General features: G+C 45.9%; 2 protein-coding genes across 2 annotated transcripts in view; one reads left to right on the top strand and one right to left on the bottom strand.

Annotated features, from left to right (window-relative positions):
- The window catches only part of MORN5 (MORN repeat containing 5), a 29,922-nt gene extending 27,171 nt beyond the window's left edge, over positions 1-2,751 (top strand). Inside the window, exon 5 of the mRNA XM_060757775.2 lies at positions 2,494-2,751. Within this exon, the coding sequence (XP_060613758.2) occupies positions 2,494-2,633 (140 nt within the window). The 3' untranslated portion in view covers positions 2,634-2,751. The remainder of the gene's footprint in view (positions 1-2,493) is intronic.
- A 3,233-nt stretch (positions 2,752-5,984) lies between these two features.
- LHX6 (LIM homeobox 6) overlaps positions 5,985-25,068 on the bottom strand; it is a 32,006-nt gene continuing 12,922 nt past the window's right edge. Inside the window, exons 4-9 of the mRNA XM_060757590.2 lie at positions 18,974-19,194; positions 9,277-9,377; positions 9,086-9,181; positions 6,847-7,021; positions 6,557-6,660; positions 5,985-6,281 (exon numbers count right to left, since the gene is read on the bottom strand). Of these exons, the coding sequence (XP_060613573.1) occupies positions 6,261-6,281; positions 6,557-6,660; positions 6,847-7,021; positions 9,086-9,181; positions 9,277-9,377; positions 18,974-19,194 (718 nt within the window). The 3' untranslated portion in view covers positions 5,985-6,260. The remainder of the gene's footprint in view (positions 6,282-6,556; positions 6,661-6,846; positions 7,022-9,085; positions 9,182-9,276; positions 9,378-18,973; positions 19,195-25,068) is intronic.

Below are 25,068 nucleotides of genomic sequence, written 5' to 3'. Positions count from 1 at the left end.
AGTATGAAGTAGCAGCAAAAACAATATTATGGTTGGGGGGTCACTACAACATAAAGAACTGCATTAAGGGGTCACGGCATTAGCAAGATTGAGAACCACTGGTGTATGCTTTGGTCCAGATCCATTATTGTTTGAGTCCACAGTGATCTCTGGATGTAGGTGAACTACAACTCCAAAACCAAAGGACACTGCCCACCAAACCCTTCCAGTATTTTCTGTTGGTTGTGGGAGAACTGTGTGCCAAGTTTGGTTCAATTGCATCGTTGGTGGGGTTCAGAATGCTCTTTGATTATAGGTGAACTATAAATCCCAGTAACTACAACTCCCAAATGTCAAGAACATTACATTTGTATTTGTATAGACTAGCTGGCCAACCTTCTCTCCCTCTTTCTCTCCTTCCTTCCTTCTCTTCCTCTTCACTCCCCTCTCTTCCTTCTCTAACTATTCTTGGATTGCAGCTCCCAGCAGTCCTCCTGATCCATCCATCTACCTACCTACCTACCTACCTATCTCTATTTAATCTATCTATCTGGAGGATTGCTGGGAATTGCAATCCAGGAATAGAAAATTGGAAATGTACAGGGATTGGGATGCTCTCAAAGAAATCCAAGGAGAAGAAAGCTTGCATCTTGGAAACAGTGCATTTGGATCATCCTCCTCTCCTAAAGGGCCTGGTCTAGGGGATGCTGGGAGCTGTAGTCCGGAAGAGATTGTGGATATGCGATTGTGTGTTTTGTTTGCCAGGGGAGTTGTTTTTGCACATGTGCTCTAGCATCTTTTTGGGGTTTTTTGGCTTTTTAATTGTGTTTTTCATTGTTTTTATGAGTGAAGGTCACTCGTTGGCCTGTTAGGTGTCTTGTGTCCAAATTTGGTGTCAATTCGTCAATGGTTTTTGAGTTATGTTAATCCCACAAACAAACATTACATTTTTATTTAGATAGATTTTTTATTTTTTTTTAAGTTTGTGCCAGAATATGAAGATCTGTCTTGGGGCTGAGCAACAAGGTGCCGGGAGTGAGGGTCTCTCATAAGACAAGGGGGGTGATGGCTTTCCCACTGAGGAGTCTGTATGTGATCAGGGTGATCAGCAATTGCTAGCCTTAGAGCAGAGAGAAGTTCAGACAGTTGAACAGGAGTCAGAGGTTGTTTTGGCTTCCAGGGAAAAGGCCGTTTCTCATGGGGATTGGCCTTCAGAAGATTCAGCAGAGGATGAGGTTTCCCGCGATATCAGATTGGGCCTCCACATGGAAGGAGTGAAAAATAAATGAAGGCATTCAGAAAGACTCTGAGATGTCCTTGAAGAAACCCAGGTGTCATAGATATGACCTCATGGCTTCTTGGTCGGATTTGTGCTTAAATTCAGTGATGTTTACCTGGTATCTCCAGAGCAGACAACATTGCCATAGAATCGAGTTCATGCTCAGCTCTCAAGTTTGCCCATGAAGGTTTTGTCTTTTCATGCTTATGTTCTGGACTTTCTGCATGGCAGTAGAATGTGGTAGTTGCATTCTACTTCCTGTTTGTTACATGGGCAGGGTCTTTCATTATATGAGGTACCTGCAAATCTCCCACGCAGCAATTCAAACAGGAGCACATTGCACCTTGCTTTGGGAAATAGGCAGCGGTATTTGGCCACAATCAAGTTCTTTAGATAGTTTTGTTGCACGGAAAGGCCCAACACAATGTATGGACAGGGCCAATAGGCTGAGAAAGACGGTATACAAATACAATAAATAAATATAATAAGAATATTTATTTATTTATTTAGAAAATATATATAATTTTTAAAATAAAGTTTTAGAAAAAATGTTTATAATTTTTTTAAATATAAAAATTTTAGATTTTTTTCATTAATTTTTTTTAAATAATAATACACCCTAGACACTTGGGAAGTGTCTGACGTGTGATCCAATACAACTACCAGCAGAGTGTCTGCTGTGGACGCATCTTGTGTTTCTAATAATAATAATAATAATAATAATAATAATAATAATAATACAACATCACAGAGTGGTAGACAGTTGGGAAGGGTCCGACGTGTGATCCAATTCAACAGCCAGCAGAGTGTCTGCTGTGGACGCATCTTGTGGTGTTTCAAATAATAATAATAATAATAATAATAATAATAATAATACAACGTCACAGAGTCCTAGACACTTGGGAAGTGCCCAACGTGTGATCCAATTCAACAGCCAGCAGCATGTCTGCTGTGGACGCATCTTGTGGTGTTTCAAATAATAATAATAATAATAATAATAATAATAATAATACGTCACACAGTCCTAGACATTTGGGAAGCGTCCAACATGTGTCTGCTGTGGACTCATCTTGTTGTGTTTCAAATAATAATAATTTTCTCTGTGTTTCTACAAATACTTTAAAAATATTTGAGAAAAGAGAATGGCACCTTGAAATCTAAAAGGGCCTTGAAATCTAAAAGGGGAGCAATAGGGAGGAGACCCCATAATGACGCTTCCCATCGATCTCTTTTAGACGACGACGAGCACGAGTGGATCGTCCGGACCTGCCGCAAAGGCTGGGACGAGTTCATTGGCTTCAAGGCCAAGGGGGGAGCGGCGCCGCTGCTTGAGGAAGGCGAAGAGAAGAAAGAAGAGAAGGAGACTTTCCCCTGAAGCCTTTCCCCACTTCGCTTCCCTTCGTGGGGGCCCCCGCACCTATAATTTCTCCATTAAGGTAGTTTTTGTTACCTTTCCCGAGCAAAATAAAGCGCAGAGCCGCACTTCATCATCAGCCGTCGCCGCCGCGCCTCGAGAGGGAATTGTGCCGCTAATCACCCTGCACTTTACTGTAATACATTCCCGTGAGGTACGCGAGCCGACGAGAAGGGCTTTTTATTATATCTGCCTCCCAGGCACACAAAGAATTAGCTCAAAGGGCCCTGCCGCATTGTGCGCCCGCCACACGGAACACCCACAAACCGCAGTGCATCCTTCCCCCCGTTGCGCGAGGATTAATTGCCGGTTGTAACGGTGAGCTCGGGAGCGTGGCGTTGGGGTTCCGTCGCGGAATAACAAGAAGAACAGCATTGTCCCCTCGTTCGTTTATATTGAGGGGGATAGATAAGCGCCAGCACTTTAGACTGCGATAACTTTATTTATTACACAAATAAGACGTTTACAAAGCACGAGTAACAAAAAAAACAAAACAAAACAAAACAAAACCAGACGTCGGGTCTTACGGTTTAGAAAGTGCTTTACATTTTGCACCCAGTCACCCCTCTCTCGCTCTTGCTCTCATTCTCTCTTTCAATCTCTCTCATTATCCTTATTTAAAATAAATATCCACTCTTCAGAAAGGTATAGTTTGCGCCGCTGTGGCCAAGGACATGCACAATTGCAACACGCGACAAACAAAACAATCAGCTCTTTCCCTTCCGCCTTTCCCCCGGCCGTGAAAGCGATCCGCAGCCTTTCTTGGCAAGGCCTCGTCCCAGTTTCCCCTCGTGGTCACTGTGATTTGCACATATGTGATTTGCAGCCCTGTAACCCAGATCGTCCCTCGGTCGCTAGCCCTTCTCGTTCTGGAGCGTGACACCAACCCAGATTGTATTTGAACGCACAGGGAGAGTGGGGAGACAGAGCATTTCCCACATACACAACCTCCCCATTGCAGAACTCAAATCAGATCCAATATTTTTGCACGACTCATCCCGTCGGGGCCGCAGATCCACTGCAGGCAACTCAAGCGGGTTTGGAAGCCATTATTAATTTCTGTACGACTCCGACAAATTCCACTCCAGGGATAACAACAAACTGAGATTTTGAACTCAAAACAAAAATAGAACCAGACCTATTCTTCTTGTTGCTATGAGTTCTGACCCTCGTAACAAACTGCAGTTGTGACTCTATTTCTGGCATGGACAAACCTCGGCCCTTCAGGTGTTTTGGACTCCAACTCCCACAATTCCTGGCCTCAGGCCCATTCCAGGAAGGGGCCTGAGGCCAGGAATTGTGGGAGTTGGAGTCCAAAACACCTGGAGGGAGGGCCAAAGTTGACCCATGCCTTTCTCCTCTTGCAACTGGACACTTCAGTCAATTAAGGAATCATCTGCATACCCACGTTGTGGGAGTTGGAGTCCAAACCACTGGGAAGGAGGGCCCAAGTTGGCCCATGCCTTTGTCCTCTTGGAACTGGACACTTCAGTCAATTAAGGGATCATCTGCATAGCCACGTTATGGGAGTTTGAGTCCAAAACACTTGGAGGGAGGGCCAAAGTTGGCCCATGCCTTTGTCCTCTTGGAACTGGACACTTCAGTCAATTAAGGGATCATCTGCATACCCACGTTATGGGAGTTGGAGTCCAAAACACTTGGAGGGAGGGCTCAAGTTGGCCCATGCCTGCTCTATTGCCCTGGATGCTATATCCATAGTGACAACATTGGGGAGAAATATCCAAGGAGAGATCCTAATTTGGCCATTTGATTGCACCATTCTATATAATAGGGATTGATTGATTGTCCACCGTGGTCATGACAGTAATGGCAGTCAACAGATTTCCATAATATGGATCAGGTTTGAATCCACTCTGGAGCTGTTCAATGTACTGAATTTAGTTGGGATCATGAAGTGGGAATAGACCCCAGGGGCCATCCCGTCCAACCCTGTTTCAGCAGGCAGGAAAAGCACAATCAGAGCAGCCCTGACAGATGGCCATCCAGAGTCAATAATCACAACAATAATAATAGAGTTGGAAGAGACCTCTAAAGGCCATCTAGTCTTCACCAGACTCCAAGGCAGAGAGTTCCACTGCTGAACAGCTCTCCTTACGGTCAGGGAGTTTTTCCTAAAGTTTAGGTGGAATCTGGGTGCCACTTGCCTCTGCTGTCTATAGTTGTGCACTCCCCAATGGGCCCTCCGTTCATATCTGGGCTGTTCTTTTGTGAAAGAGGAAACTTAAGCAATCCACCCAAAGCCACAGCTCATGTGCCCCACATTCTCTGGATTCAAACCACAGAAGGATTGGGCTACTGCACCCAGCACTATAGCCCTCAATGCACTCATTCGGAGCATGTGCAGTTCAGCATTTGTGATCTCAAGTCAGCACTATAGCCCCCAATGCACTCATTCAGAGCATGTGCAGTTCAGCATTTGGGATCTCAAGTCAGGCGGCCAACATATAGGGAAGCATGTTCTCTTGACCTGAGTCCTGATGATCCCCTCACCTCTTTCTTTCCCTAGAATTGGGTTAATAAGTGTATGGGGTGGCTTGAGGACAACCCCGGGGGCTTGCTCTTCTTCGTATTTGGGTTTCAGGGCTGCAAACCGTTGCCTATTGGAGCCTATAGACCAGGCATGGGCCAACTTTGGCCCTCCCTCCAGGTGTTTTGGACTCCAATTCCCACCATTCCTAACAGCCTCAGGTTCTGAGGTTTCGTCCTCTTGGAACTGGACCCTTCAGTGAATCAAGGGGTCATCTGCATACCCATGTTGTGGGAGCTGGAGTCCAAAACACCCCAAGGTAGGACCCAAATTGGTCCAGGCCTTTGTCCGCTTGGAACTGGACATTTCAATCAATCAAGGGGTCATCTGCATACCCACATTATGGGAGTTGGAGTCCGAAACACCTGGAGGGAGGGCCCAAGTCGGCCCAGGCCTTTGCCCTCTTGGAACTGGACATTTCAATCAATCAAGGGGTCATCTGCATACCCACGTTGTGGGAGTTGGAGTCCGAAACACCTGGAAGTCGGCTCATGCTTGGTGTAGACAGAAGGGAGGCACAAGACCCTCTTGAGTCAAAAAGTGTTGGATAAACAATGCTCCCTGCTCCCAATTGTACTGGATGGGATTGGAGGAGAACGGGTTTCGCTCCCGGGTCTTCATAGGAAGGCTGAAGAGATTTAACCAATGGACTGATTTCAGGGCTTAGGCTGCTCAGTTTCTTTCTGTGATAGAGTCAAGTAGGGTCAGAGGGTGACCTTTCCTCAGCTTGACCTTCACAAGTCCTTCCTTCCTTCCTTCCTTCCTTCCTTCCTTCCTTCCTTCCTTCCTTCCTTCCTTCCTTCCTTCCTTCCTTCCTTGGGGCTAGTAGGTTGTGTTGTTGCTTGCCACTTGTCATCTTTGCTCGCCGAACACAACAACCAGACACTGGAGAGACGGCAGTCACAAAGGCCAAAGGTCCAGGCTATGGTCAAGTCGGTCGGAAGAAGGGGCCGGACTCTCCAGGCCGCCAGGACAATGGCCAAAGAGCAGCAGCATCACCACCCACACAATCTCCCAGAGGTCAAGAGGAGCACAGGCGGTCAGTACTGGAAGAGGATGACCTGTCGAGAAGGAAAACAAAGCAAAGCAAGAGAGGAAGTCTGTGCTATTCTTCATCCCTTGCTCAAAACCCACCTTTCCTAAGACTCGAGAAAGAAAGTGGTGCCAGGACTGTGGGATATATAGAGTGTCCTGGACCTCTCTCTTCTCACAATGGCCACCCGGACACCTCTTCCCACGTTTTCCAGGCCCCTGTCTCTACAAATGCTTTGGATCCCATTCTGAGCAGGACAAAAGCAGGCACCCAGGGCCTCTGCTTGCAGAAAACAGCCGTTACCTTCTCCCCCCGGCTGGCGAGGGGTCCTTCCATGTCGGCTTTGAGGTGCACAGGCGGGGCGGCGTAGGGGAGGCGGCAGTGCATTTGCCCACACTGTACCTGGCCTGCAAAGGAGGAGGCAGCGTTAGCCCCAAATCTATCAACTCCGGAGCCTTGGTCGACCACAGGCTGGGTGTAAGCCGACACTGTGATGCGACAGCTCAAAAAGCCACTGCGATTCTAGACCGCATCCATAGGAGGAGAGCGCCTAGACCGGGCAGAGGGAAACTTGGCCCCTCCAGGTGTCTTACTTTCTATGTAGCTGTGGAGGGTGACCATCCTGGCCCTTTCGGGGTTGCTGAAGGGGGAGAAGTGGAGGTCCTCCGGCAGCACCGAGGGCAGGCGGGGCTGGGGCCCTCCCGAGGCCGGGACCGGGTGCTGCGGCGTGTGCTTTTTATGCCGCGCACGGCAGTTCTGAAACCAAACCTGCAAGACAGACGTCCCCACCGCTGTGAGAAGGGACCCATGCTACCCAAATAAAGGAGTGTATGTACAGCCAGTGTTGCCTGGGCTTGCATCCTCTTTCTGGCTCTTTCTTTCCTTCCTCCATTCCCCTCATGCACCTGTTCCCTCTCCTTCCTTCCTTCCTTCCTTCCTTCCTTCCTTCCTTCCTTCCTTCCTTCCCTCCCTCCCTCCCTCCCTCCCCCCCTCCTTGTTTCTTTTTTCCCATTATCCTTGCTTTTCCTCATACAACTCCTCCCTCTTTCCTTCCTTCCTTCCTTCTTCCCTCCCTCCCTCCCTCCCCCCCCTCCCTCCTTGTTTCTTTTTTCCCATTATCCTTGCTTTTCCTCATACAACTCCTCCCTCTTTCCTTCCTCCCTTCCTTCTTCCCTCCCTTCCTTGGTTTCCCTCATACAACTGCTCTTCCTTCCTTCCTTCCTTCCTTCCTTCCTTCCTTCCCTCCCTCCCTCCCTCCCTCCTTCCTTCCTTCCTTCCTTCCTTCCTTCCTTCTTCCCTTTATCCTTGCTTTTCCTCATACAACTCCTCCCTCTTTCCTTCCTTCCTTCCTTCTTCCCTCCCTTCCTCGGTTTCCCTCATACAACTGCTCTTCCTTCCTTCCTTCCTTCCTTCCTTCCCTCCCTCCCTCCCTCCCTCCCTCCCTCCCTCCCTCCCTCCCTCCTTCCTTCCTTCCTTCTTCCCTTTATCCTTGCTTTTCCTCATACAACTCCTCCCTCTTTCCTTCCTTCCTTCCTTCTTCCCTCCCTTCCTCGGTTTCCCTCATACAACTGCTCTTCCTTCCTTCCTTCCTTCCTTCCTTCCTTCCTTCCTTCCTTCCTCCCTCCCTCCCTCCCTCCCTTCCCTCCCTCCCTCCCTCCCTCCCTCCCTCCCTCCTTCCTTCCTTCCTTCTTCCCTTTATCCTTGCTTTTCCTCATACAACTCCTCCCATTCTCCCTCCCTCCCTCCCTCCCTCCCTCCTTCCTTCCTTCCTTCCTTCCTTCCTTCCTTCCTTCTTTCCTTCCTCGGTTTCCCTCATACAACTGCTCTTCCTTCCTTCCTTCCTTCCTTCCTTCCTTCCTTCCTTCCTTCCTTCCCTCCCTCCCTCCCTCCCTCCTTCCTTCCTTCCTTCCTCCCTTTATCCTTGCTTTTCCTCATACAACTCCTCCCATTCTCCCTTCCTCCCTCCCTCCTTGTTTCCCTCATACAACTGCTCCTCCTCTGCTTGCTTGCTTGCTTACTTCCTTCCCTCCCTCCCTCCCTCCTTGTTTCTTTCTTCCCTTTATCCTTGCTTTTCCTCATACAACTCCTCCCTCTCTCTCTCCTTCCTTCCTTCCTTCCTTCTTTCCTTCCTTCCTTCTTCCCTCTTTTTGTTGTTTCCCCTCATACAACTCCTCCCTCTCCCCTTCCTTCCATCTTCTCTTCCTTCCTTGCTTTCCCTCATACAACTCCTCCTCCTTCCCTTCTTTCCTTCCTTCTTCCCTTCCTTCCTTCCTTGCCACCCCTTATACAACTCCTCCCTCTCCTCCCTCCCTCCCTCCCTTCCTTCCATCCATCCTCCCTCCCTCCCTCCCTCCCTTGCTTTCCCCATACACCTCCCCCTTTTCTATCCTTCATCCTCCTTCATCTCTCCTTCTTTTTCTTTCTTCTCTCCCTTCTGTTTTCCTTTCTTCCTTCCCTTCTTTTCTCTTCCTTTCGTCTTTCCCTTCTCTTCCCTCTCTTCACACCACTTTGCGCACATGTATGCAAGTGTCTCCATCAGGAGCCAGCCTGGGTTGAGTGTAGCCTAGCCCTCTAGGAAACCAGGGTTCAAATCCCTGCTCCGCCATGGAAACCCACCAGGGAAATGGATGGAAGTCCCCACTCTCTCAGAAGAAGACCCCAGCAAACCTCCTCTGGGCCAAAAGGACCCTATGGAGGAAGTTGCCCTGACCTGGTCTTGATCTGAAGGCCCGTTCTGTCAACGTGGCTCCATCCCTCCAACTGTCCTCCTTTGACCCCCGCCTCTATGAACAAGGGGGAGGTTTTGCAGAAGGGAAGGGAAGGGCTCCTCACCTGAATGACTCTCCTGCTCAGCCCGGTCATGTCCGCTAGCTTCTGCAGGGTCTGCGCGTCCGGGTTGTTGTCCTGAGCGAACTGGGCTTGCATGACCTGGGGGGGGGGGGGGGCGACAAGCGTGGCCTCAGCAAGGAAGGGCCCCATCACCAGCCCAAGGGCCACCTGGGCTCCCTCCCACAATAGCGTACCTGCAGCTGCTCGGCCGTGAAGGAGGTCCGGGCCCTTTTGGCCGGCTTGGGCTGGCTGTCCTGCTCAGACGGGACGGCCCCTTCCAAGGTGATGCCGTTCCCTGAAAAAGACGGAAGGAGGAGAGTGTTGCGCCTTTTCACCACAAACCACACACACAAACCAGGGAATCCAGTAAGTAGAAGTTTATTTAAAGATGAGCATATTCAAAAAAAGGGAATCAAGGTTCAAAAGGTTATTTCCAAGAGAGCCGAGAGTTCAAAATCCTTTCCAATAGTCTCCAGAGTCAGTCCTCCAATATATCCATAAGCGAGATAGCATGAATCCAAGGCAGGCAACCCATGCCACACATGAACTAGAAGAACAAACTTGAATACATGAATTCCAAGAACATAGGACCAAAAATGTGTTCACCTGAAGACAACTTTGCTCTCACAGAGGATTGTACCAACAGGAACCGCTTTAAAAGGCCCCTATCCCTCCCATAACATCATTCCCCACACACCTGCTCTTCCTCTCCTTATCTCTAAGCCTCTGGGAAAAGCGAGTCTGTCTTTGTTGCCCTGTATCCACAATTCCAAGCACCTTGACCTAGATAAACACTCGTCTCCTGCATTTCTCTCAGCCAGCACTTCTGGCAGATTCTCACGAGAACTGATCTCGCTTTCTCCGGCCTCGTGGCACTGCCAGGAGATTCCAAAACAACTCTCTCTTCTGGACTCTTCAAATCTATCCCAGCATCTCCTTCCTCGTCTTCTGAGCGCTCAGAATCTGACCAGGCTACAACAGAGAGGGACATGTCTGGGGTCAAAGAGTCTTAGAGTTGGAAGTCCCTCAAGGATCACCTCATCCAATTTGAATCCATGGAAGGAAACACAACTCCCGAAAGGTGCCTGCCCATCCAACATCTGTTTTGAAGCCTCCAAAGATGGGGAGTCCAGCGCCTTCTGAGAACGTTTGGTTCTCTAGAATTGGAAAGGGGTTCTCAAGAGCCATTTGGTCCAACCTGCTCCTTGTTGGATAATTGGTGACCAATGACAGATCCACCGAATAGTAGCATTGCCTTGTAGAAGCTTGCAGCGGTTTGCTTTTGCCTGAGCTGGCTGGGATGAGCCCTGTTCTCCTCTCCTGTCCTTTGGAACTCAGTTTGCCACAAAAAAAAGAAAGAAGGAGGAAAATGGGAAGAGGCAGAAGGGAAACCAGGTCACTGTAGAACAGGTATGGGCCAAATTGGGCCCTTCCTCTAGGTGTTTTGGACTTCAACTCCCACGATTCCTACCAGCGAATGGGCAGCTCTGGGCACAAGGGAGAATGGCTCCACGGCTGGGCTCTGTTTACAGGCAAGTCTTTAGGACGTGATTATCTTGGCCCAAGTTGAAGGAATTCCACACGCACATCCCTCGACCGCCCTTTTTAATTTTTCTTTCCTTGTTTAACAATCCGGCTCTCGTTGCTGTCGGATGATTAATGAGATTCAGCCTCGGTGCCATCTGTTTATTTTCCCTTCTCTCCGAAAACCCAGCCGAAAGCGCTTTGCGAATCCCCGGAGGAAGCGTCATGCGTCCGACAGACTCGCCGCTGGGCGTTTTTGGTAGAGAAGAGGGGAAACTTCCTCCGCCTTGGCATCCCATGCCAGGACCCAGACCAGGTGCCACTTAGCCTTTGGCCACCCCATGCCCTTTGGGTTGGCCTTCGACCCAGAGGAACGGCCGGTGGAGACTCCCTTTCGGCCAGTTGGGGCGGAGAAACATTTCCACGCTGGTTTCCTATGTGAGACAGCAGATACCAATGACCGGTCCAAGCCGAACGTGAGCCAAGAGTGTGATGCAGCAGCTGAAAAGGCCAATGTGATTCTAGCAGGAGGATAGTGTCCAGATTGAGGGGAAAAGTCGTAGTCTGCTTGGGTCAGGACTCTTCATCTGGAAGAATAGTCCTGGGTCCAGTTCTGGGCAAAACAATCCAAGGAGGAGATGGACAGGATGGAAAGTATCCAGAGAAGGTCCTCCACCACCACAATGATCAAAGACCACGTGGCCCTTGGAGGTTTCTTCCAGCTGTCAGATTCTGGGGCCACCCCGGTTCAAAGCAGGCCTTCTTGTCTCAGGTTGGCAGAAAAAGGAAACCCCTCGGTCTCCTGTTTCGAATTGGTGTGCCCACAGGCCAGGCGGGACTCCTTCGAAGGAGCCTCATGTGCCCAGCCTTCAAGTTGTGCAATCCAGCAAAAGCCAAGAGCGGGGTGCGTTTGTACACAGCCTCAGCTCTCACCTTAAGCAGAATGGAAGAGCTTTGGCCCCAGAAGGAAAAAGATGAGGAGGAGAGGTGGAAGAAAAAGAGGAGGAGGAGAAAAAAAAGAAGCAGAAGAAGAGGAGGAGGAAGAGGAATGAGGAAGAACAGGAGAAGAAGAGTTAGAAGAAGAGGCAGATGAAAAAGAGGAAGAACAGGAGAACAGTTAGAGGAGGAGGAAGAGATAGAAGAAGAGGAGGAGGAGGATGAAGAAGAGGAAGAACAAGAGAACGTTAGAAGAAGAGGAAGAACGGGAGAAGAGTTAGAGGAGGAGGAGATAGAGGAAGAGAAAGAGGAGATAGAAGAAGAGGAGGAGGATGAAGAAGAGGAAGAACAGGAGAAGAAGAGTTAGAAGAAGAGGTGGATGAAGAAGAGGAAGAACAGGAGAAGGGTTAGAGGAAGATGAGGATGAAAAGATCGAAGAAGAGGAGGATGAAGACGAAGAGGAAGAACAGGAGAAGAGTTAGAAGAGGATGAGGATGAAGAGATCGAAGGAGGATGAAGAAGAAGAGGAAGAACAGGAGAAGAAGAGTTAGAAGAAGAGGCGGGTGAAGAAGAGGAAGAACAGGAGAAGAGTTAGAGGAGGATGAGGATGAAGAGATCGAAGAAGAGGAGGATGAAGAAGAAGAGGAAGAACAGGAGAAGAGTTAGAGAAGGAGGAGAAAGAGGAAGAACAGGAGAAGAGTTAGAGGAGGAGGAAGAACAGGAGAAGAAGAGGAAGAAGAGATAGAAGTAGAGGAGGAAGATGAAGAAGAGGAAGAACAGGAGAAGAGGAGAAAGAGTTAGGAGAAGAGGGAGAAGAGGAGGATGAACAGGAGAAGAAGAGGGAGAGAAAGAAGAAGAGGGGAGGAAGAGGAAAAAAAGAAGCAGAAGAGGAGGAAGTGGAGGATGTCAAAGAAGAGGGGGAAGAGGAAAAACAGGAGAGGAAGTGGAAAACGAGGACAAACAAGATGAGGAGGAAGAAGAGGAGAAAGAAGAAAAGATGAGGAAGAAGAAGGAACAGGGAGGGAAAACATATTGATACCATGCTTTTCTTTACCAAAGTGCCTCAAACGAGAGGTTCCAGGCCAGGCATGGGCCAACTTGGGCCCTCCCTCCAGGTGTTTTGGACTGCAACTCCCACAATTCCTAACAGCCTACCGGCTATTAGGAATTGTGGGAGTTGCAGTCCAAAACACCTGGAGGGAGGGCCCAAGTTGGCCCATGCCTGATGCAGGGCCACCCAGCCTGAGAGTGACCCCAAACCCGGGTCCGAGCCCAAAACGCCAGGCGCAGAGCTCTCACCGCGTGCCCAACCGCCGTCCCCTTCCTCGGCCCACGCCGGCATCTTGTTTTGATTTTGTTTTCATCTCCTCGCTCAAATCTTGTAAACAGAAACGCTGATTATTTTCCTTTTCGGATTCTCCCTCCCTTGGCCTTCTCCCTCAAAATCGTTTCCATCTGCTGCTGCCGATGCCGCACACGAAAAATGGCCTGCCATATGCCTTCCGCTCCCCCCCAAAAAAGGAAGGAGGAGAATCGGGTGGCTTCTCAAGACTTGAGCAAAGTTTTCTCTTTTTCGGAAACGGTGGAGACAGAGGCCAGGAAAGGCGCAGAACCCGGCGTGCCGGCCAAGGCCTCCCAACCAGAGCCGTGTCGGAAGGAACTCGGAAATCGACTCGGAAATCAACTCGGAAATCGGATGTACCATTCGCCAACTTGGGCTCGGCTTTGGCCCGGGCCAGACCCACATACGGACGTACGACTCCTGCGTTTACATGCCGTAAACAAGGCAAGGTTGGAAGGAGCGCCTGAAAGGCAGACATACGTGTGGAAATCAACTTGAAGGACAGACGGATATTCCAGAGGTTGGAAATGTTACATGGCGGGAGGCTAGGCATACCAGGCTCCCGTCGGCCCTTTGTGGCCCGGGATTTATAGTCTTGCCCCTCTGTAGTGTGTTGCTTTCCTCTTGCCATTCCCATGCACATGTCACTTTTCTTTCCCTGTGACATCTCAAGATGGACACTTCACCCTATCAAGTCGGTCCTTCACCTGGCAACAGTCGCTCCAGTGATGTCGCAGAGGGCCACTTAACCCTATCAAGTCAGTCCTTTGCCTAGCAACTGCTACCCCAAAGACATCAGAGGGCCACTTCACCCTATCAAGTCAGTCCGTCTAGCAACAGTCGCTCCAGTGACATCATAGATGGCCTCTTCACCCTATCAAGTCAGCCCTTCACCTAGTGACCACTCCAGTGACATCACAGTGGGCCACTTCACCCTATCAAGTCAGTCCGTCTAGCAACAGTCGCTCCAGTGACATCACAGATGGCCTCTTCACCCTATCAAGTCAGCCCTTCACCTAGTGACCACTCAAGTGACATCACAGTGGGCCACTTCACCCTATCAAGTCAGTCCGTCTAGCAACAGTCGCTCCAGTGACATCACAGATGGCCTCTTCACCCTATCAAGTCAGCCCTTCACCTAGTGACATCACAGTGGGCCACTTCACCCTATCAAGTCAGTCCGTCTAGCAACAGTCGCTCCAGTGACATCACAGATGGCCTCTTCACCCTATCAAGTCAGCCCTTCACCTAGTGACCACTCCAGTGACATCACAGATGGCCTCTTCACCCTATCAAGTCAGCCCTTCACCTAGTGACCACTCCAGTGACATCACAGTGGGCCACTTCACCCTATCAAGTCAGCCCTTCACCTAGTGACCACTCCAGTGACATCACAGTGGGCCACTTCACCCTATCAAGTCAGTCCGTCTAGCAACAGTCGCTCCAGTGACATCACAGATGGCCTCTTCACCCTATCAAGTCAGCCCTTCACCTAGTGACCACTCCAGTGACATCACAGATGGCCTCTTCACCCTATCAAGTCAGCCCTTCACCTAGTGACCACTCCAGTGACATCACAGTGGGCCACTTCACCCTATCAAGTCAGTCCGTCTAGCAACAGTCGCTCCAGTGACATCACAGATGGCCTCTTCACCCTATCAAGTCAGCCCTTCACCTAGTGACCACTCCAGTGACATCACAGTGGGCCACTTCACCCTATCAAGTCAGTCCGTCTAGCAACAGTCGCTCCAGTGACATCACAGATGGCCTCTTCACCCTATCAAGTCGGTCCTTCACCTAGTGACTACTCCAGTGACATCACAGATGGCCTCTTCACCCTATCAAGTCAGCCCTTCACCTAGTGACCACTCCAGTGACATCACAGTGGGCCACTTCACCCTATCAAGTCAGTCCGTCTAGCAACAGTCGCTCCAGTGACATCACAGATGGCCTCTTCACCCTATCAAGTCAGCCCTTCACCTAGTGACCACTCCAGTGACATCACAGATGGCCTCTTCACCCTATCAAGTCAGCCCTTCACCTAGTGACCACTCCACTGACATCACAGTGGGCCACTTCACCCTATCAAGTCAGTCCGTCTAGCAACAGTCGCTCCAGTGACATCACAGATGGCCTCTTCACCCTATCAAGTCAGCCCTTCACCTAGTGACCACTCCAGTGACATCACAGTGGGCCACTTCACCCTATCAAGTCAGTCCGTCTAGCAACAGTCGCTCCAGTGACATCACAGATGGCCTCTTCACCCTATCAAGTCAGCCCTTCACCTAGTGACCACTCCAGTGACATCACAGTGGGCCACTTCACCCTATCAAGTCAGTCCGTCTAGCAACAGTCGCTCCAGTGACATCACAGATGGCCTCTTCACCCTATCAAGTCAGCCCTTCACCTAGTGACCACTCCAGTGACATCACAGTGGGCCACTTCACCCTATCAAGTCAGTCCGTCTAGCAACAGTCGCTCCAGTGACATCACAGATGGCCTCTTCACCCTATCAAGTCAGCCCTTCACCTAGTGACCACTCCAGTGACATCACAGTGGGCCACTTCACCCTATCAAGTCAGTCCGTCTAGCAACAGTCGCTCCAGTGACATCACAGATGGCCTCTTCACCCTATCAAGTCAGCCCTTCACCTAGTGACCACTCCAGTGACATCACAGATGGCCTCTTCACCCTATCAAGTCAGCCCTTCACCTAGTGACCACTCCAGTGACATCACAGTGGGCCACTTCACCCTATCAAGTCAGTCCGTCTAGCAACAGTCGCTCCAGTGACATCACAGATGGCCTCTTCACCCTATCAAGTCAGCCCTTCACCTAGTGACCACTCCAGTGACATCACAGTGGGCCACTTCACCCTATCAAGTCAGTCCGTCTAGCAACAGTCGCTCCAGTGACATCACAGATGGCCTCTTCACCCTATCAAGTCAGCCCTTCACCTAGTGACCACTCCAGTGACATCACAGTGGGCCACTTCACCCTATCAAGTCAGTCCGTCTAGCAACAGTCGCTCCAGTGACATCACAGATGGCCTCTTCACCCTATCAAGTCAGCCCTTCACCTAGTGACCACTCCAGTGACATCACAGATGGCCTCTTCACCCTATCAAGTCAGCCCTTCACCTAGTGACCACTCCAGTGACATCACAGTGGGCCACTTCACCCTATCAAGTCAGTCCGTCTAGCAACAGTCGCTCCAGTGACATCACAGATGGCCTCTTCACCCTATCAAGTCAGCCCTTCACCTAGTGACCACTCCAGTGACATCACAGTGGGCCACTTCACCCTATCAAGTCAGTCCGTCTAGCAACAGTCGCTCCAGTGACATCACAGATGGCCTCTTCACCCTATCAAGTCAGCCCTTCACCTAGTGACCACTCCAGTGACATCACAGATGGCCTCTTCACCCTATCAAGTCAGCCCTTCACCTAGTGACCACTCCAGTGACATCACAGATGGCCTCTTCACCCTATCAAGTCAGCCCTTCACCTAGTGACCACTCCAGTGACATCACAGTGGGCCACTTCACCCTATCAAGTCAGTCCGTCTAGCAACAGTCGCTCCAGTGACATCACAGATGGCCTCTTCACCCTATCAAGTCAGCCCTTCACCTAGTGACCACTCCAGTGACATCACAGTGGGCCACTTCACCCTATCAAGTCAGTCCGTCTAGCAACAGTCGCTCCAGTGACATCACAGATGGCCTCTTCACCCTATCAAGTCGGTCCTTCACCTAGTGACTACTCCAGTGACATCACAGATGGCCTCTTCACCCTATCAAGTCAGCCCTTCACCTAGTGACCACTCCAGTGACATCACAGTGGGCCACTTCACCCTATCAAGTCAGTCCGTCTAGCAACAGTCGCTCCAGTGACATCACAGATGGCCTCTTCACCCTATCAAGTCAGCCCTTCACCTAGTGACCACTCCAGTGACATCACAGATGGCCTCTTCACCCTATCAAGTCAGCCCTTCACCTAGTGACCACTCCAGTGACATCACAGTGGGCCACTTCACCCTATCAAGTCAGTCCGTCTAGCAACAGTCGCTCCAGTGACATCACAGATGGCCTCTTCACCCTATCAAGTCGGTCCTTCACCTAGTGACCACTCCAGTGACATCACAGATGGCCTCTTCACCCTATCAAGTCAGCCCTTCACCTAGTGACCACTCCAGTGACATCACAGATGGCCTCTTCACCCTATCAAGTCAGCCCTTCACCTAGTGACCACTCCAGTGACATCACAGTGGGCCACTTCACCCTATCAAGTCAGTCCGTCTAGCAACAGTCGCTCCAGTGACATCACAGATGGCCTCTTCACCCTATCAAGTCAGCCCTTCACCTAGTGACCACTCCAGTGACATCACAGTGGGCCACTTCACCCTATCAAGTCAGTCCGTCTAGCAACAGTCGCTCCAGTGACATCACAGATGGCCTCTTCACCCTATCAAGTCAGCCCTTCACCTAGTGACCACTCCAGTGACATCACAGTGGGCCACTTCACCCTATCAAGTCAGTCCGTCTAGCAACAGTCGCTCCAGTGACATCACAGATGGCCTCTTCACCCTATCAAGTCAGCCCTTCACCTAGTGACCACTCCAGTGACATCACAGATGGCCTCTTCACCCTATCAAGTCAGCCCTTCACCTAGTGACCACTCCAGTGACATCACAGTGGGCCACTTCACCCTATCAAGTCAGTCCGTCTAGCAACAGTCGCTCCAGTGACATCACAGATGGCCTCTTCACCCTATCAAGTCGGTCCTTCACCTAGTGACCACTCCAGTGACATCACAGATGGCCTCTTCACCCTATCAAGTCAGCCCTTCACCTAGTGACTACTCCAGTGACATCACAGATGGCCTCTTCACCCTATCAAGTCAGCCCTTCACCTAGTGACCACTCCAGTGACATCACAGTGGGCCACTTCACCCTATCAAGTCAGTCCGTCTAGCAACAGTCGCTCCAGTGACATCACAGATGGCCTCTTCACCCTATCAAGTCGGTCCTTCACCTAGTGACCACTCCAGTGACATCACAGATGGCCTCTTCACCCTATCAAGTCAGCCCTTCACCTAGTGACTACTCCAGTGACATCACAGATGGCCTCTTCACCCTATCAAGTCAGCCCTTCACCTACTGACCACTCCAGTGACATCACAGTGGGCCACTTCACCCTATCAAGTCAGTCCGTCTAGCAACAGTCGCTCCAGTGACATCACAGATGGCCTCTTCACCCTATCAAGTCAGCCCTTCACCTAGTGACCACTCCAGTGACATCACAGATGGCCTCTTCACCCTATCAAGTCAGCCCTTCACCTAGTGACCACTCCAGTGACATCACAGTGGGCCACTTCACCCTATCAAGTCAGTCCGTCTAGCAACAGTCGCTCCAGTGACATCACAGATGGCCTCTTCACCCTATCAAGTCGGTCCTTCGCCTAGCAACAGCCAATCCAGTGACATTGCAGAGAGCCACTTCACAAGTCAGTCCCTCGCCTAGCAAGTTCTGCTCCAATGACATCACAGAGGGCCACTTCACCCTATCAAGTCAGTCATTCGTCTAGCAACAGTCGCTCCAGTGACATTGCAGAGGGCCGCTTCGCCCTATGAAGTCAGTCCTTTGCCTAGCATGTGCTGCCCCAATGACATCAGAGAGGGCCACTTCACCCTATCCAGTCCTTCGCCTAGCAAAAGCCAGCCCAGTGGCATCACACAGGGCCACTTCACCCAGCAACAGCCAATCTGGGAACACCAGAGAGGGCCACTTCACCCTAGCAGCAGCCTTAGTGGTACAAATGGACATGCATACGTACATACTTTGAGAGAGAGAGAAAGAGAGATGTTTCCCCCAATGTAATTTCCTCAACAAGTCCTGCCAAGTTCAGCAGATAGTCCAATTTGTGAATTCCAAACCATCGTAACAGCCATACAAATCTCAAAAACATGTCACGTGGCACAGATCAGATATACGTATAATCAGATTTACGTATGATCGGATACAGGTAGAGCTGCGTCCGAGGCTGTCCCCCCAGAGAGGAGGGGGCGGAGGCAACCCGGGGGAACCACGTACCGTTCTCTGCGGCGCGCTTGAGGTTCTCGATCATGGTGTCGTAGTGGATGCGGCAGAGGACCTTCTCCTCGACCAGGCCAAACTCCTCTCCGGTGGACAGCTGCCTCTTGCAGGAGAAGCAGGCAAAGCAGGCCAAGTGGTAGGCGTTGCCCCGCGCCCGCCGCACCCAGTCGCTGGCAAAGATCTGCCTCCCGCACCGCGCACATTTGGTCCCAAAACGGCTGCGGAAAGAGAGAGAAAGAAAGGAGGGGAATAGGTCAAGCCGGGCCTCAGAGGGGGGGGACCTCAAAGGCCATCCAGCCCAACCCTCTACCACCAAGCAAGAATTGATCAACTGATTGAATCATTTCATTCTAGAGTGTGAAGGGACTATCCATCCATTCATCCATCCTTCCATAAGTTGGAAATGACTTGAAGGCACAACACTATCATCTATCTATATCTTTCTGTCTATCTCTATCCATCCATCCATCTATCTACCTGCCTTTCTGTTAGAAATGACTTGAAGGTACAACTGTATCATCTATCCATCCATCTATTTTCCTGTCTGTCAGTCGGTAGATCAATCTATCAATTAAACTATCTATCTATCTATCCAACCATCCATTCATCCATCTATTCTTCCAACTATCGATTGATTGATTGATCGATCGATCAATCTATCTATCTATCCATCCACCCATTCATTCACCTATTTTCCTATCTATCTGTGTATCTATCAGATTATCTATCTATCTATCTATCTATCTATCTATCTATCTATCCATTCATCCATCTATTTATCTATCTATATATCCATCCATCCATCCATTTGCCTGCCTGCCTGCCTATCAATCCATCCATCCATTTTCCTGTCTGTGTCTGTTGATCGATCAATCTATCTATCAGTTAAACTATCTTATCTATCCAACCATCCATTCATCCATCTATTCTTCTATCTATCTATCTATCTATCTCTCTATCGATTGATCTATCTATCTATCCATCCACCCATTCATTCACCTATTTTCCTATCTGTCTGTCTGTCCGTCCATCCATTTTCCTGTCTGTCTGTCTGTCTGTCTGTCTGTCTATCCATCCATCCAACTATCCATCCATCCATCCATCCATCCATCCATCCATTCATCCATCTATTCTTCTATTGATCTATCTATCCATCCACCCATTCATTCACCTATTTTTCTATCTGTCTATCAAACTATGTATCCATCCATCCATCTATTCTCCTATCTATCTATTGATTGATCGCTATATCTATCTATCCACCCATTCATCCATCCATTTTCCTATCTATCTATCGATCGATCGATCGATTTATCTAATCTATCAGTTTTCTTCTCTCTCTATCTCTCCATCCACCCATCTATTTATCCATGTTTCTCTCTATTCATCATCTATCAAACTAGATAGATTTATGCTTCTATGATTATCATCTATCTATCTTTCTATCCATTTATCTATTTTCCTACCCACCTACCTACCCATCGATCTTCCTATCTATTTTTCTATCTATCTACCTGTCTGTTTGTCTGTCTATATATCAATCCATCCATCCTTACGTTTAAGTGGCTTGAAGGCCTACAAAAACATCTATCAGTCTGTCATGACCACCTACCTACCTGCATATCCTTGTTGAAAAATGGCTTGAAGGCACATAACAATCTCTATGAGTCAGTCATTGATCTGTCTGTCTGTCAATCAATCTTATTTACACTGATTTGCATTGATTTGCACATTGATGGGTCTCCCTTGCTGGGTACGACGGAAGTAAACACAGCAAACTCCCCAAAGAACCATTAAAGCCTCCGTTTTGCTAAACGCAGATTCCGGAGGGAGAAGGCAAAGAAGGCGCCCACAAACAAGGCGCATTAATTAATTAATTAATGGCGCTCTCGTTCCGGAAAAGCCGAGCGCACCCCACTCCCGGCAACAGATTTTTCCCCATTTAAGGAGGCCAGTTCAGCTGTTCAGTTTTAGTCAATTGAATTACAAATTAAGTTTTGTAAATTCGTTAAGATATTTCAATCGAGAAGTTTGTAAGCCTCCCTTTAAAACGATGCTTATTTTGAAGATATTTTAAAGTTAATTATATATTTCAAAGAGAGAATCGCAAGCATCTCAACTGAAATATGACATATTTTATCATATACATATATATACAAATACATATTCATACATATACATATATATATGTTATATCTTTTAAGGAAAGAATTATAAAAAGAGAGGGAAAAGTGGGATATTATTATTATTATTATTATTATTATTATTATTATTCTGAGATTCCTCTCCTAAAACGACTCAAATGTACACATATAACACCTTTTAATAGTAGTACTAATTACTACTAATAGTAGATATTACCACTATTATTATTACAGTAGTAGTAGCAATAATAGATAGTAGTAGTATTAGATACTACTAATAGTAGTAGTAGTAGTAATAATAATAATAATAGATAGTACAAATAGTAGATGTTACTACTACTATTGTAGTAATAGTAGTGATATCATCCAATCATAACAATAATAGTAATAGTAACATCATCCACCAAACAATATTGTACATCAATATTTTGGGTGCCACTCAGGTCTACTTTTTAGCCATTCGAGAAGGCAAAAGCCCATTTTATTTCTTATTTTATTTTTGGTAATTATTTTATTAAAATAGATGCCAAATGGCTGGAAATGCAAATTAGATGGGTTGCAATGTATTTGGATGGAGACTGAGTCCTACCTTGAATAGGGAGCATGCCAAGCCCATTGTCGGGGGAAAGGCAGGAAAATAATAATAATAATAATAGTTATTATTATTAATATAATAATATTATAATAATATATTTATATAATATAATTACAAAATAAATACTATAAATATAATATATTTAAATTAAATTAAATTATACTAAAATAATTTTAAATTAAATTAAAATATATTTTATTTATATGATATAATTACAGAATAAATACTATAAATATAATATATTTAAATTAACTTAAATTATATTAAAATAATTTTAAATTAAAATATAATACTTTATTTATATGATATAATTACAAAAAAATACTATAAATATAATATATTTAAATTATATTATATTAAAATAATTTTAAATTAAATCACAATATAATATTTTATTTATACAGAACAATAAAATAAAATAATAAAATAAAATATATTTTATGTATATAATATAATGACAAAACATAATGTAATATTTTGTGTATGTAAGAAATACTAAAATAATAAATTAAAAAACATAATGTAATATTTTGTGTATGTAAGAAATACTAAAATACTAAAATAATAAACTAAAATGTAATATTTTATTTATACATACTCATAGAATAAGATGATAAAATAAAAATATAATATTTTATTTATATAATACTAAAATAAAATAATAAAACAAAAATACGGTATAGCATTTTGTTGATATAATTTAATAATAAAATATATAAAAATATAATACAATATTTACATAACATAATAAAACAATACAAATATACTATTTACACAATAGAATAATAAAATATAATACAATCTTTTATGTATATAATATTACAATAATAAAATAATATAATGAACTAGGACACAGAATGCTTATTTCTATTATTATTATTATTATTGATATTATTATTATTATTATTATTATTATTATTTATATAACAAGTGCCATTTGTAAAAAAGAAACCCATTGGATTGCCTTGGAGTGGGAAGATCATAGACGTTAAGCTGGATCGGAAAAGGGATTCCAAGGCAATTTTGTGTATTTCGTAGCAAATAATAATAATTGTGCAAACTGACGGCAACAATCACCAAGGCGAATGAATGCCAAACCAGACTAATGATCAATAGCTTGGAGTGATCGTCGGTCATTAGGACTTTAACAACAAAACGGGCCGGCAAAGAGAATACTTCTTCTGCCTTAGTGAAGGAACCGGACCTTGGAAGCCAACAACAACAACAACAATAATATAGATGTATATATCCCGCTTCTCTCTCAAGATCGAGACCCAAATTGACCCTAATATCCCCCCCACCAAAGAGAAATGACTGTACTCTAGTTACCTTCTGAATTGGGATTTGGAAGCCAACTACAACATCAAAAATGATACAGATTTATACGCAAGGATCGGGTATGAATATTATTATTATTATTATTATTATTATTATTATTATTATTATTGACACCAAAGCACAGTATGTCACAGCAAAAAAACTCTAAAATTACAACAGCACAACAACAGAGAGGAAAAAAACAAGGACATCTAATCACCTCTCAACAAATGTTTGCTCCAGGCACTGTCAGGCCATTATATGCTAATCAAGGTGGTCAGTTGAAACATTCACCCCTAGCTCTAGCAGACAAGAGTCCTTTGTCCCACCCTGGTCATTCCACAGATATATAAACCCATTTTTCCTAGTTCCAACAGACCTCACTACCTCTGAGGATGCTTGCCATAGATGCAGGCGAAACGTCAGGAGAGAATGCCTCTAGTCTAGACCATGGCCATATAGCCCGAAAAAACCTACAACAAGGATATCTAATCACCTCTCAACAAAAGTTTGTTCCAGGCACTGCCAGGCCATTATATGCTAATCAAGGTGGTCAGTTGAAACATTCACACCTAGCTCCAGCAGACAAGAGTCCTTTGTCTCACCCTGGTCATTCCACAGATATATAAACCCCTTTTCCTAGTTCCAACAGACCTCACAACCTCTGAGGATGCTTACCATAGATGCAGGCGAAACGTCAGGAGAGAATGCCTCTAGACCATGGCCATATAGCCCGAAAAACCTACAAAAATCCAGTGATTCCGGCCGTGAAAGCCTTCGACAATGCATTGAGATCTATATTATTATTATTATTATTATTATTATTATTATTATTAGAAACACCACAAGATGAGTCCACAGCAGACACTCCGCTGGCTGTATTATTATTATTATTATTATTATTATTATTATTATTATTATTATGCCTTTCTCTCATGATTGAGACCGAAAGATACAATAGTAGTCATAATAATAATACTTGCACTAAATAGAAATAATAATAATGATGATGAAGATTTCTATCCCACTTCGTTCTCTCTAAAAAGAGATCTCATATATATTCGATATATACATATATACACAAATACATACTATAGTCTATATACACATTACATATCCTACATACACACAAATATATATATACACACACCATATATCCTATATATATATACATACACACATACACACACAAAAGAGATCTATCACATATGCATACTATAGTGTATATATATATATACACACACTATATATCCTATATGTATAAACACTATTATATATATGCACACTATATTATATATCTACACATTATGCACACTATATGTGTATGTCTACAGACACTATACATACACATACACACACACAAAAGAGATCGATCACATATGCATACTATAGTGTGTGTATATATATATACACACTATATATCCTATATGTATAAACACATATATAGTCACACTATATTATATATATATACACATTATGCACACTGTATGTGTATGTCTACAGACACTATACATACACATACACACACACAAAAGAGATCCATCACATATGCATACTATAGTGTGTGTATGTATATATACACTATCCTATATGTATAAACACTATTATATATATGCACACTATATTATATATATATATAAACATTATGCACACTGTATGCATAATGACAGACACTATACATACACTATTATATATGCACACACTACATATACATACACACTATACATATACACACAAAGTATATATGTATACTCACTATACATATATATACACACATACATATATACAGATAAGTTATATATCCTATATACATACAAACACACACGCATATATATACTATAGTTTTTAAACTGTGTTTTAATATTGAGACAAATACTATTGTACATATATGTACATTGTATATCTATATATATATACGCACACACATACATATTACTATAGCATATATATGTACATTGTGTATATGTATGTATATCTATATACATACATATACACTCTCGCTATATATATATATACACATACATACTGTAGTATAT

Source organism: Anolis sagrei, chromosome 11 (assembly GCF_037176765.1).
Source record: "Anolis sagrei isolate rAnoSag1 chromosome 11, rAnoSag1.mat, whole genome shotgun sequence".
In the NCBI taxonomy this organism is placed as follows: domain Eukaryota; kingdom Metazoa; phylum Chordata; class Lepidosauria; order Squamata; family Dactyloidae; genus Anolis; species Anolis sagrei.
This window is presented reverse-complemented; position numbering and strand designations above follow the sequence as displayed.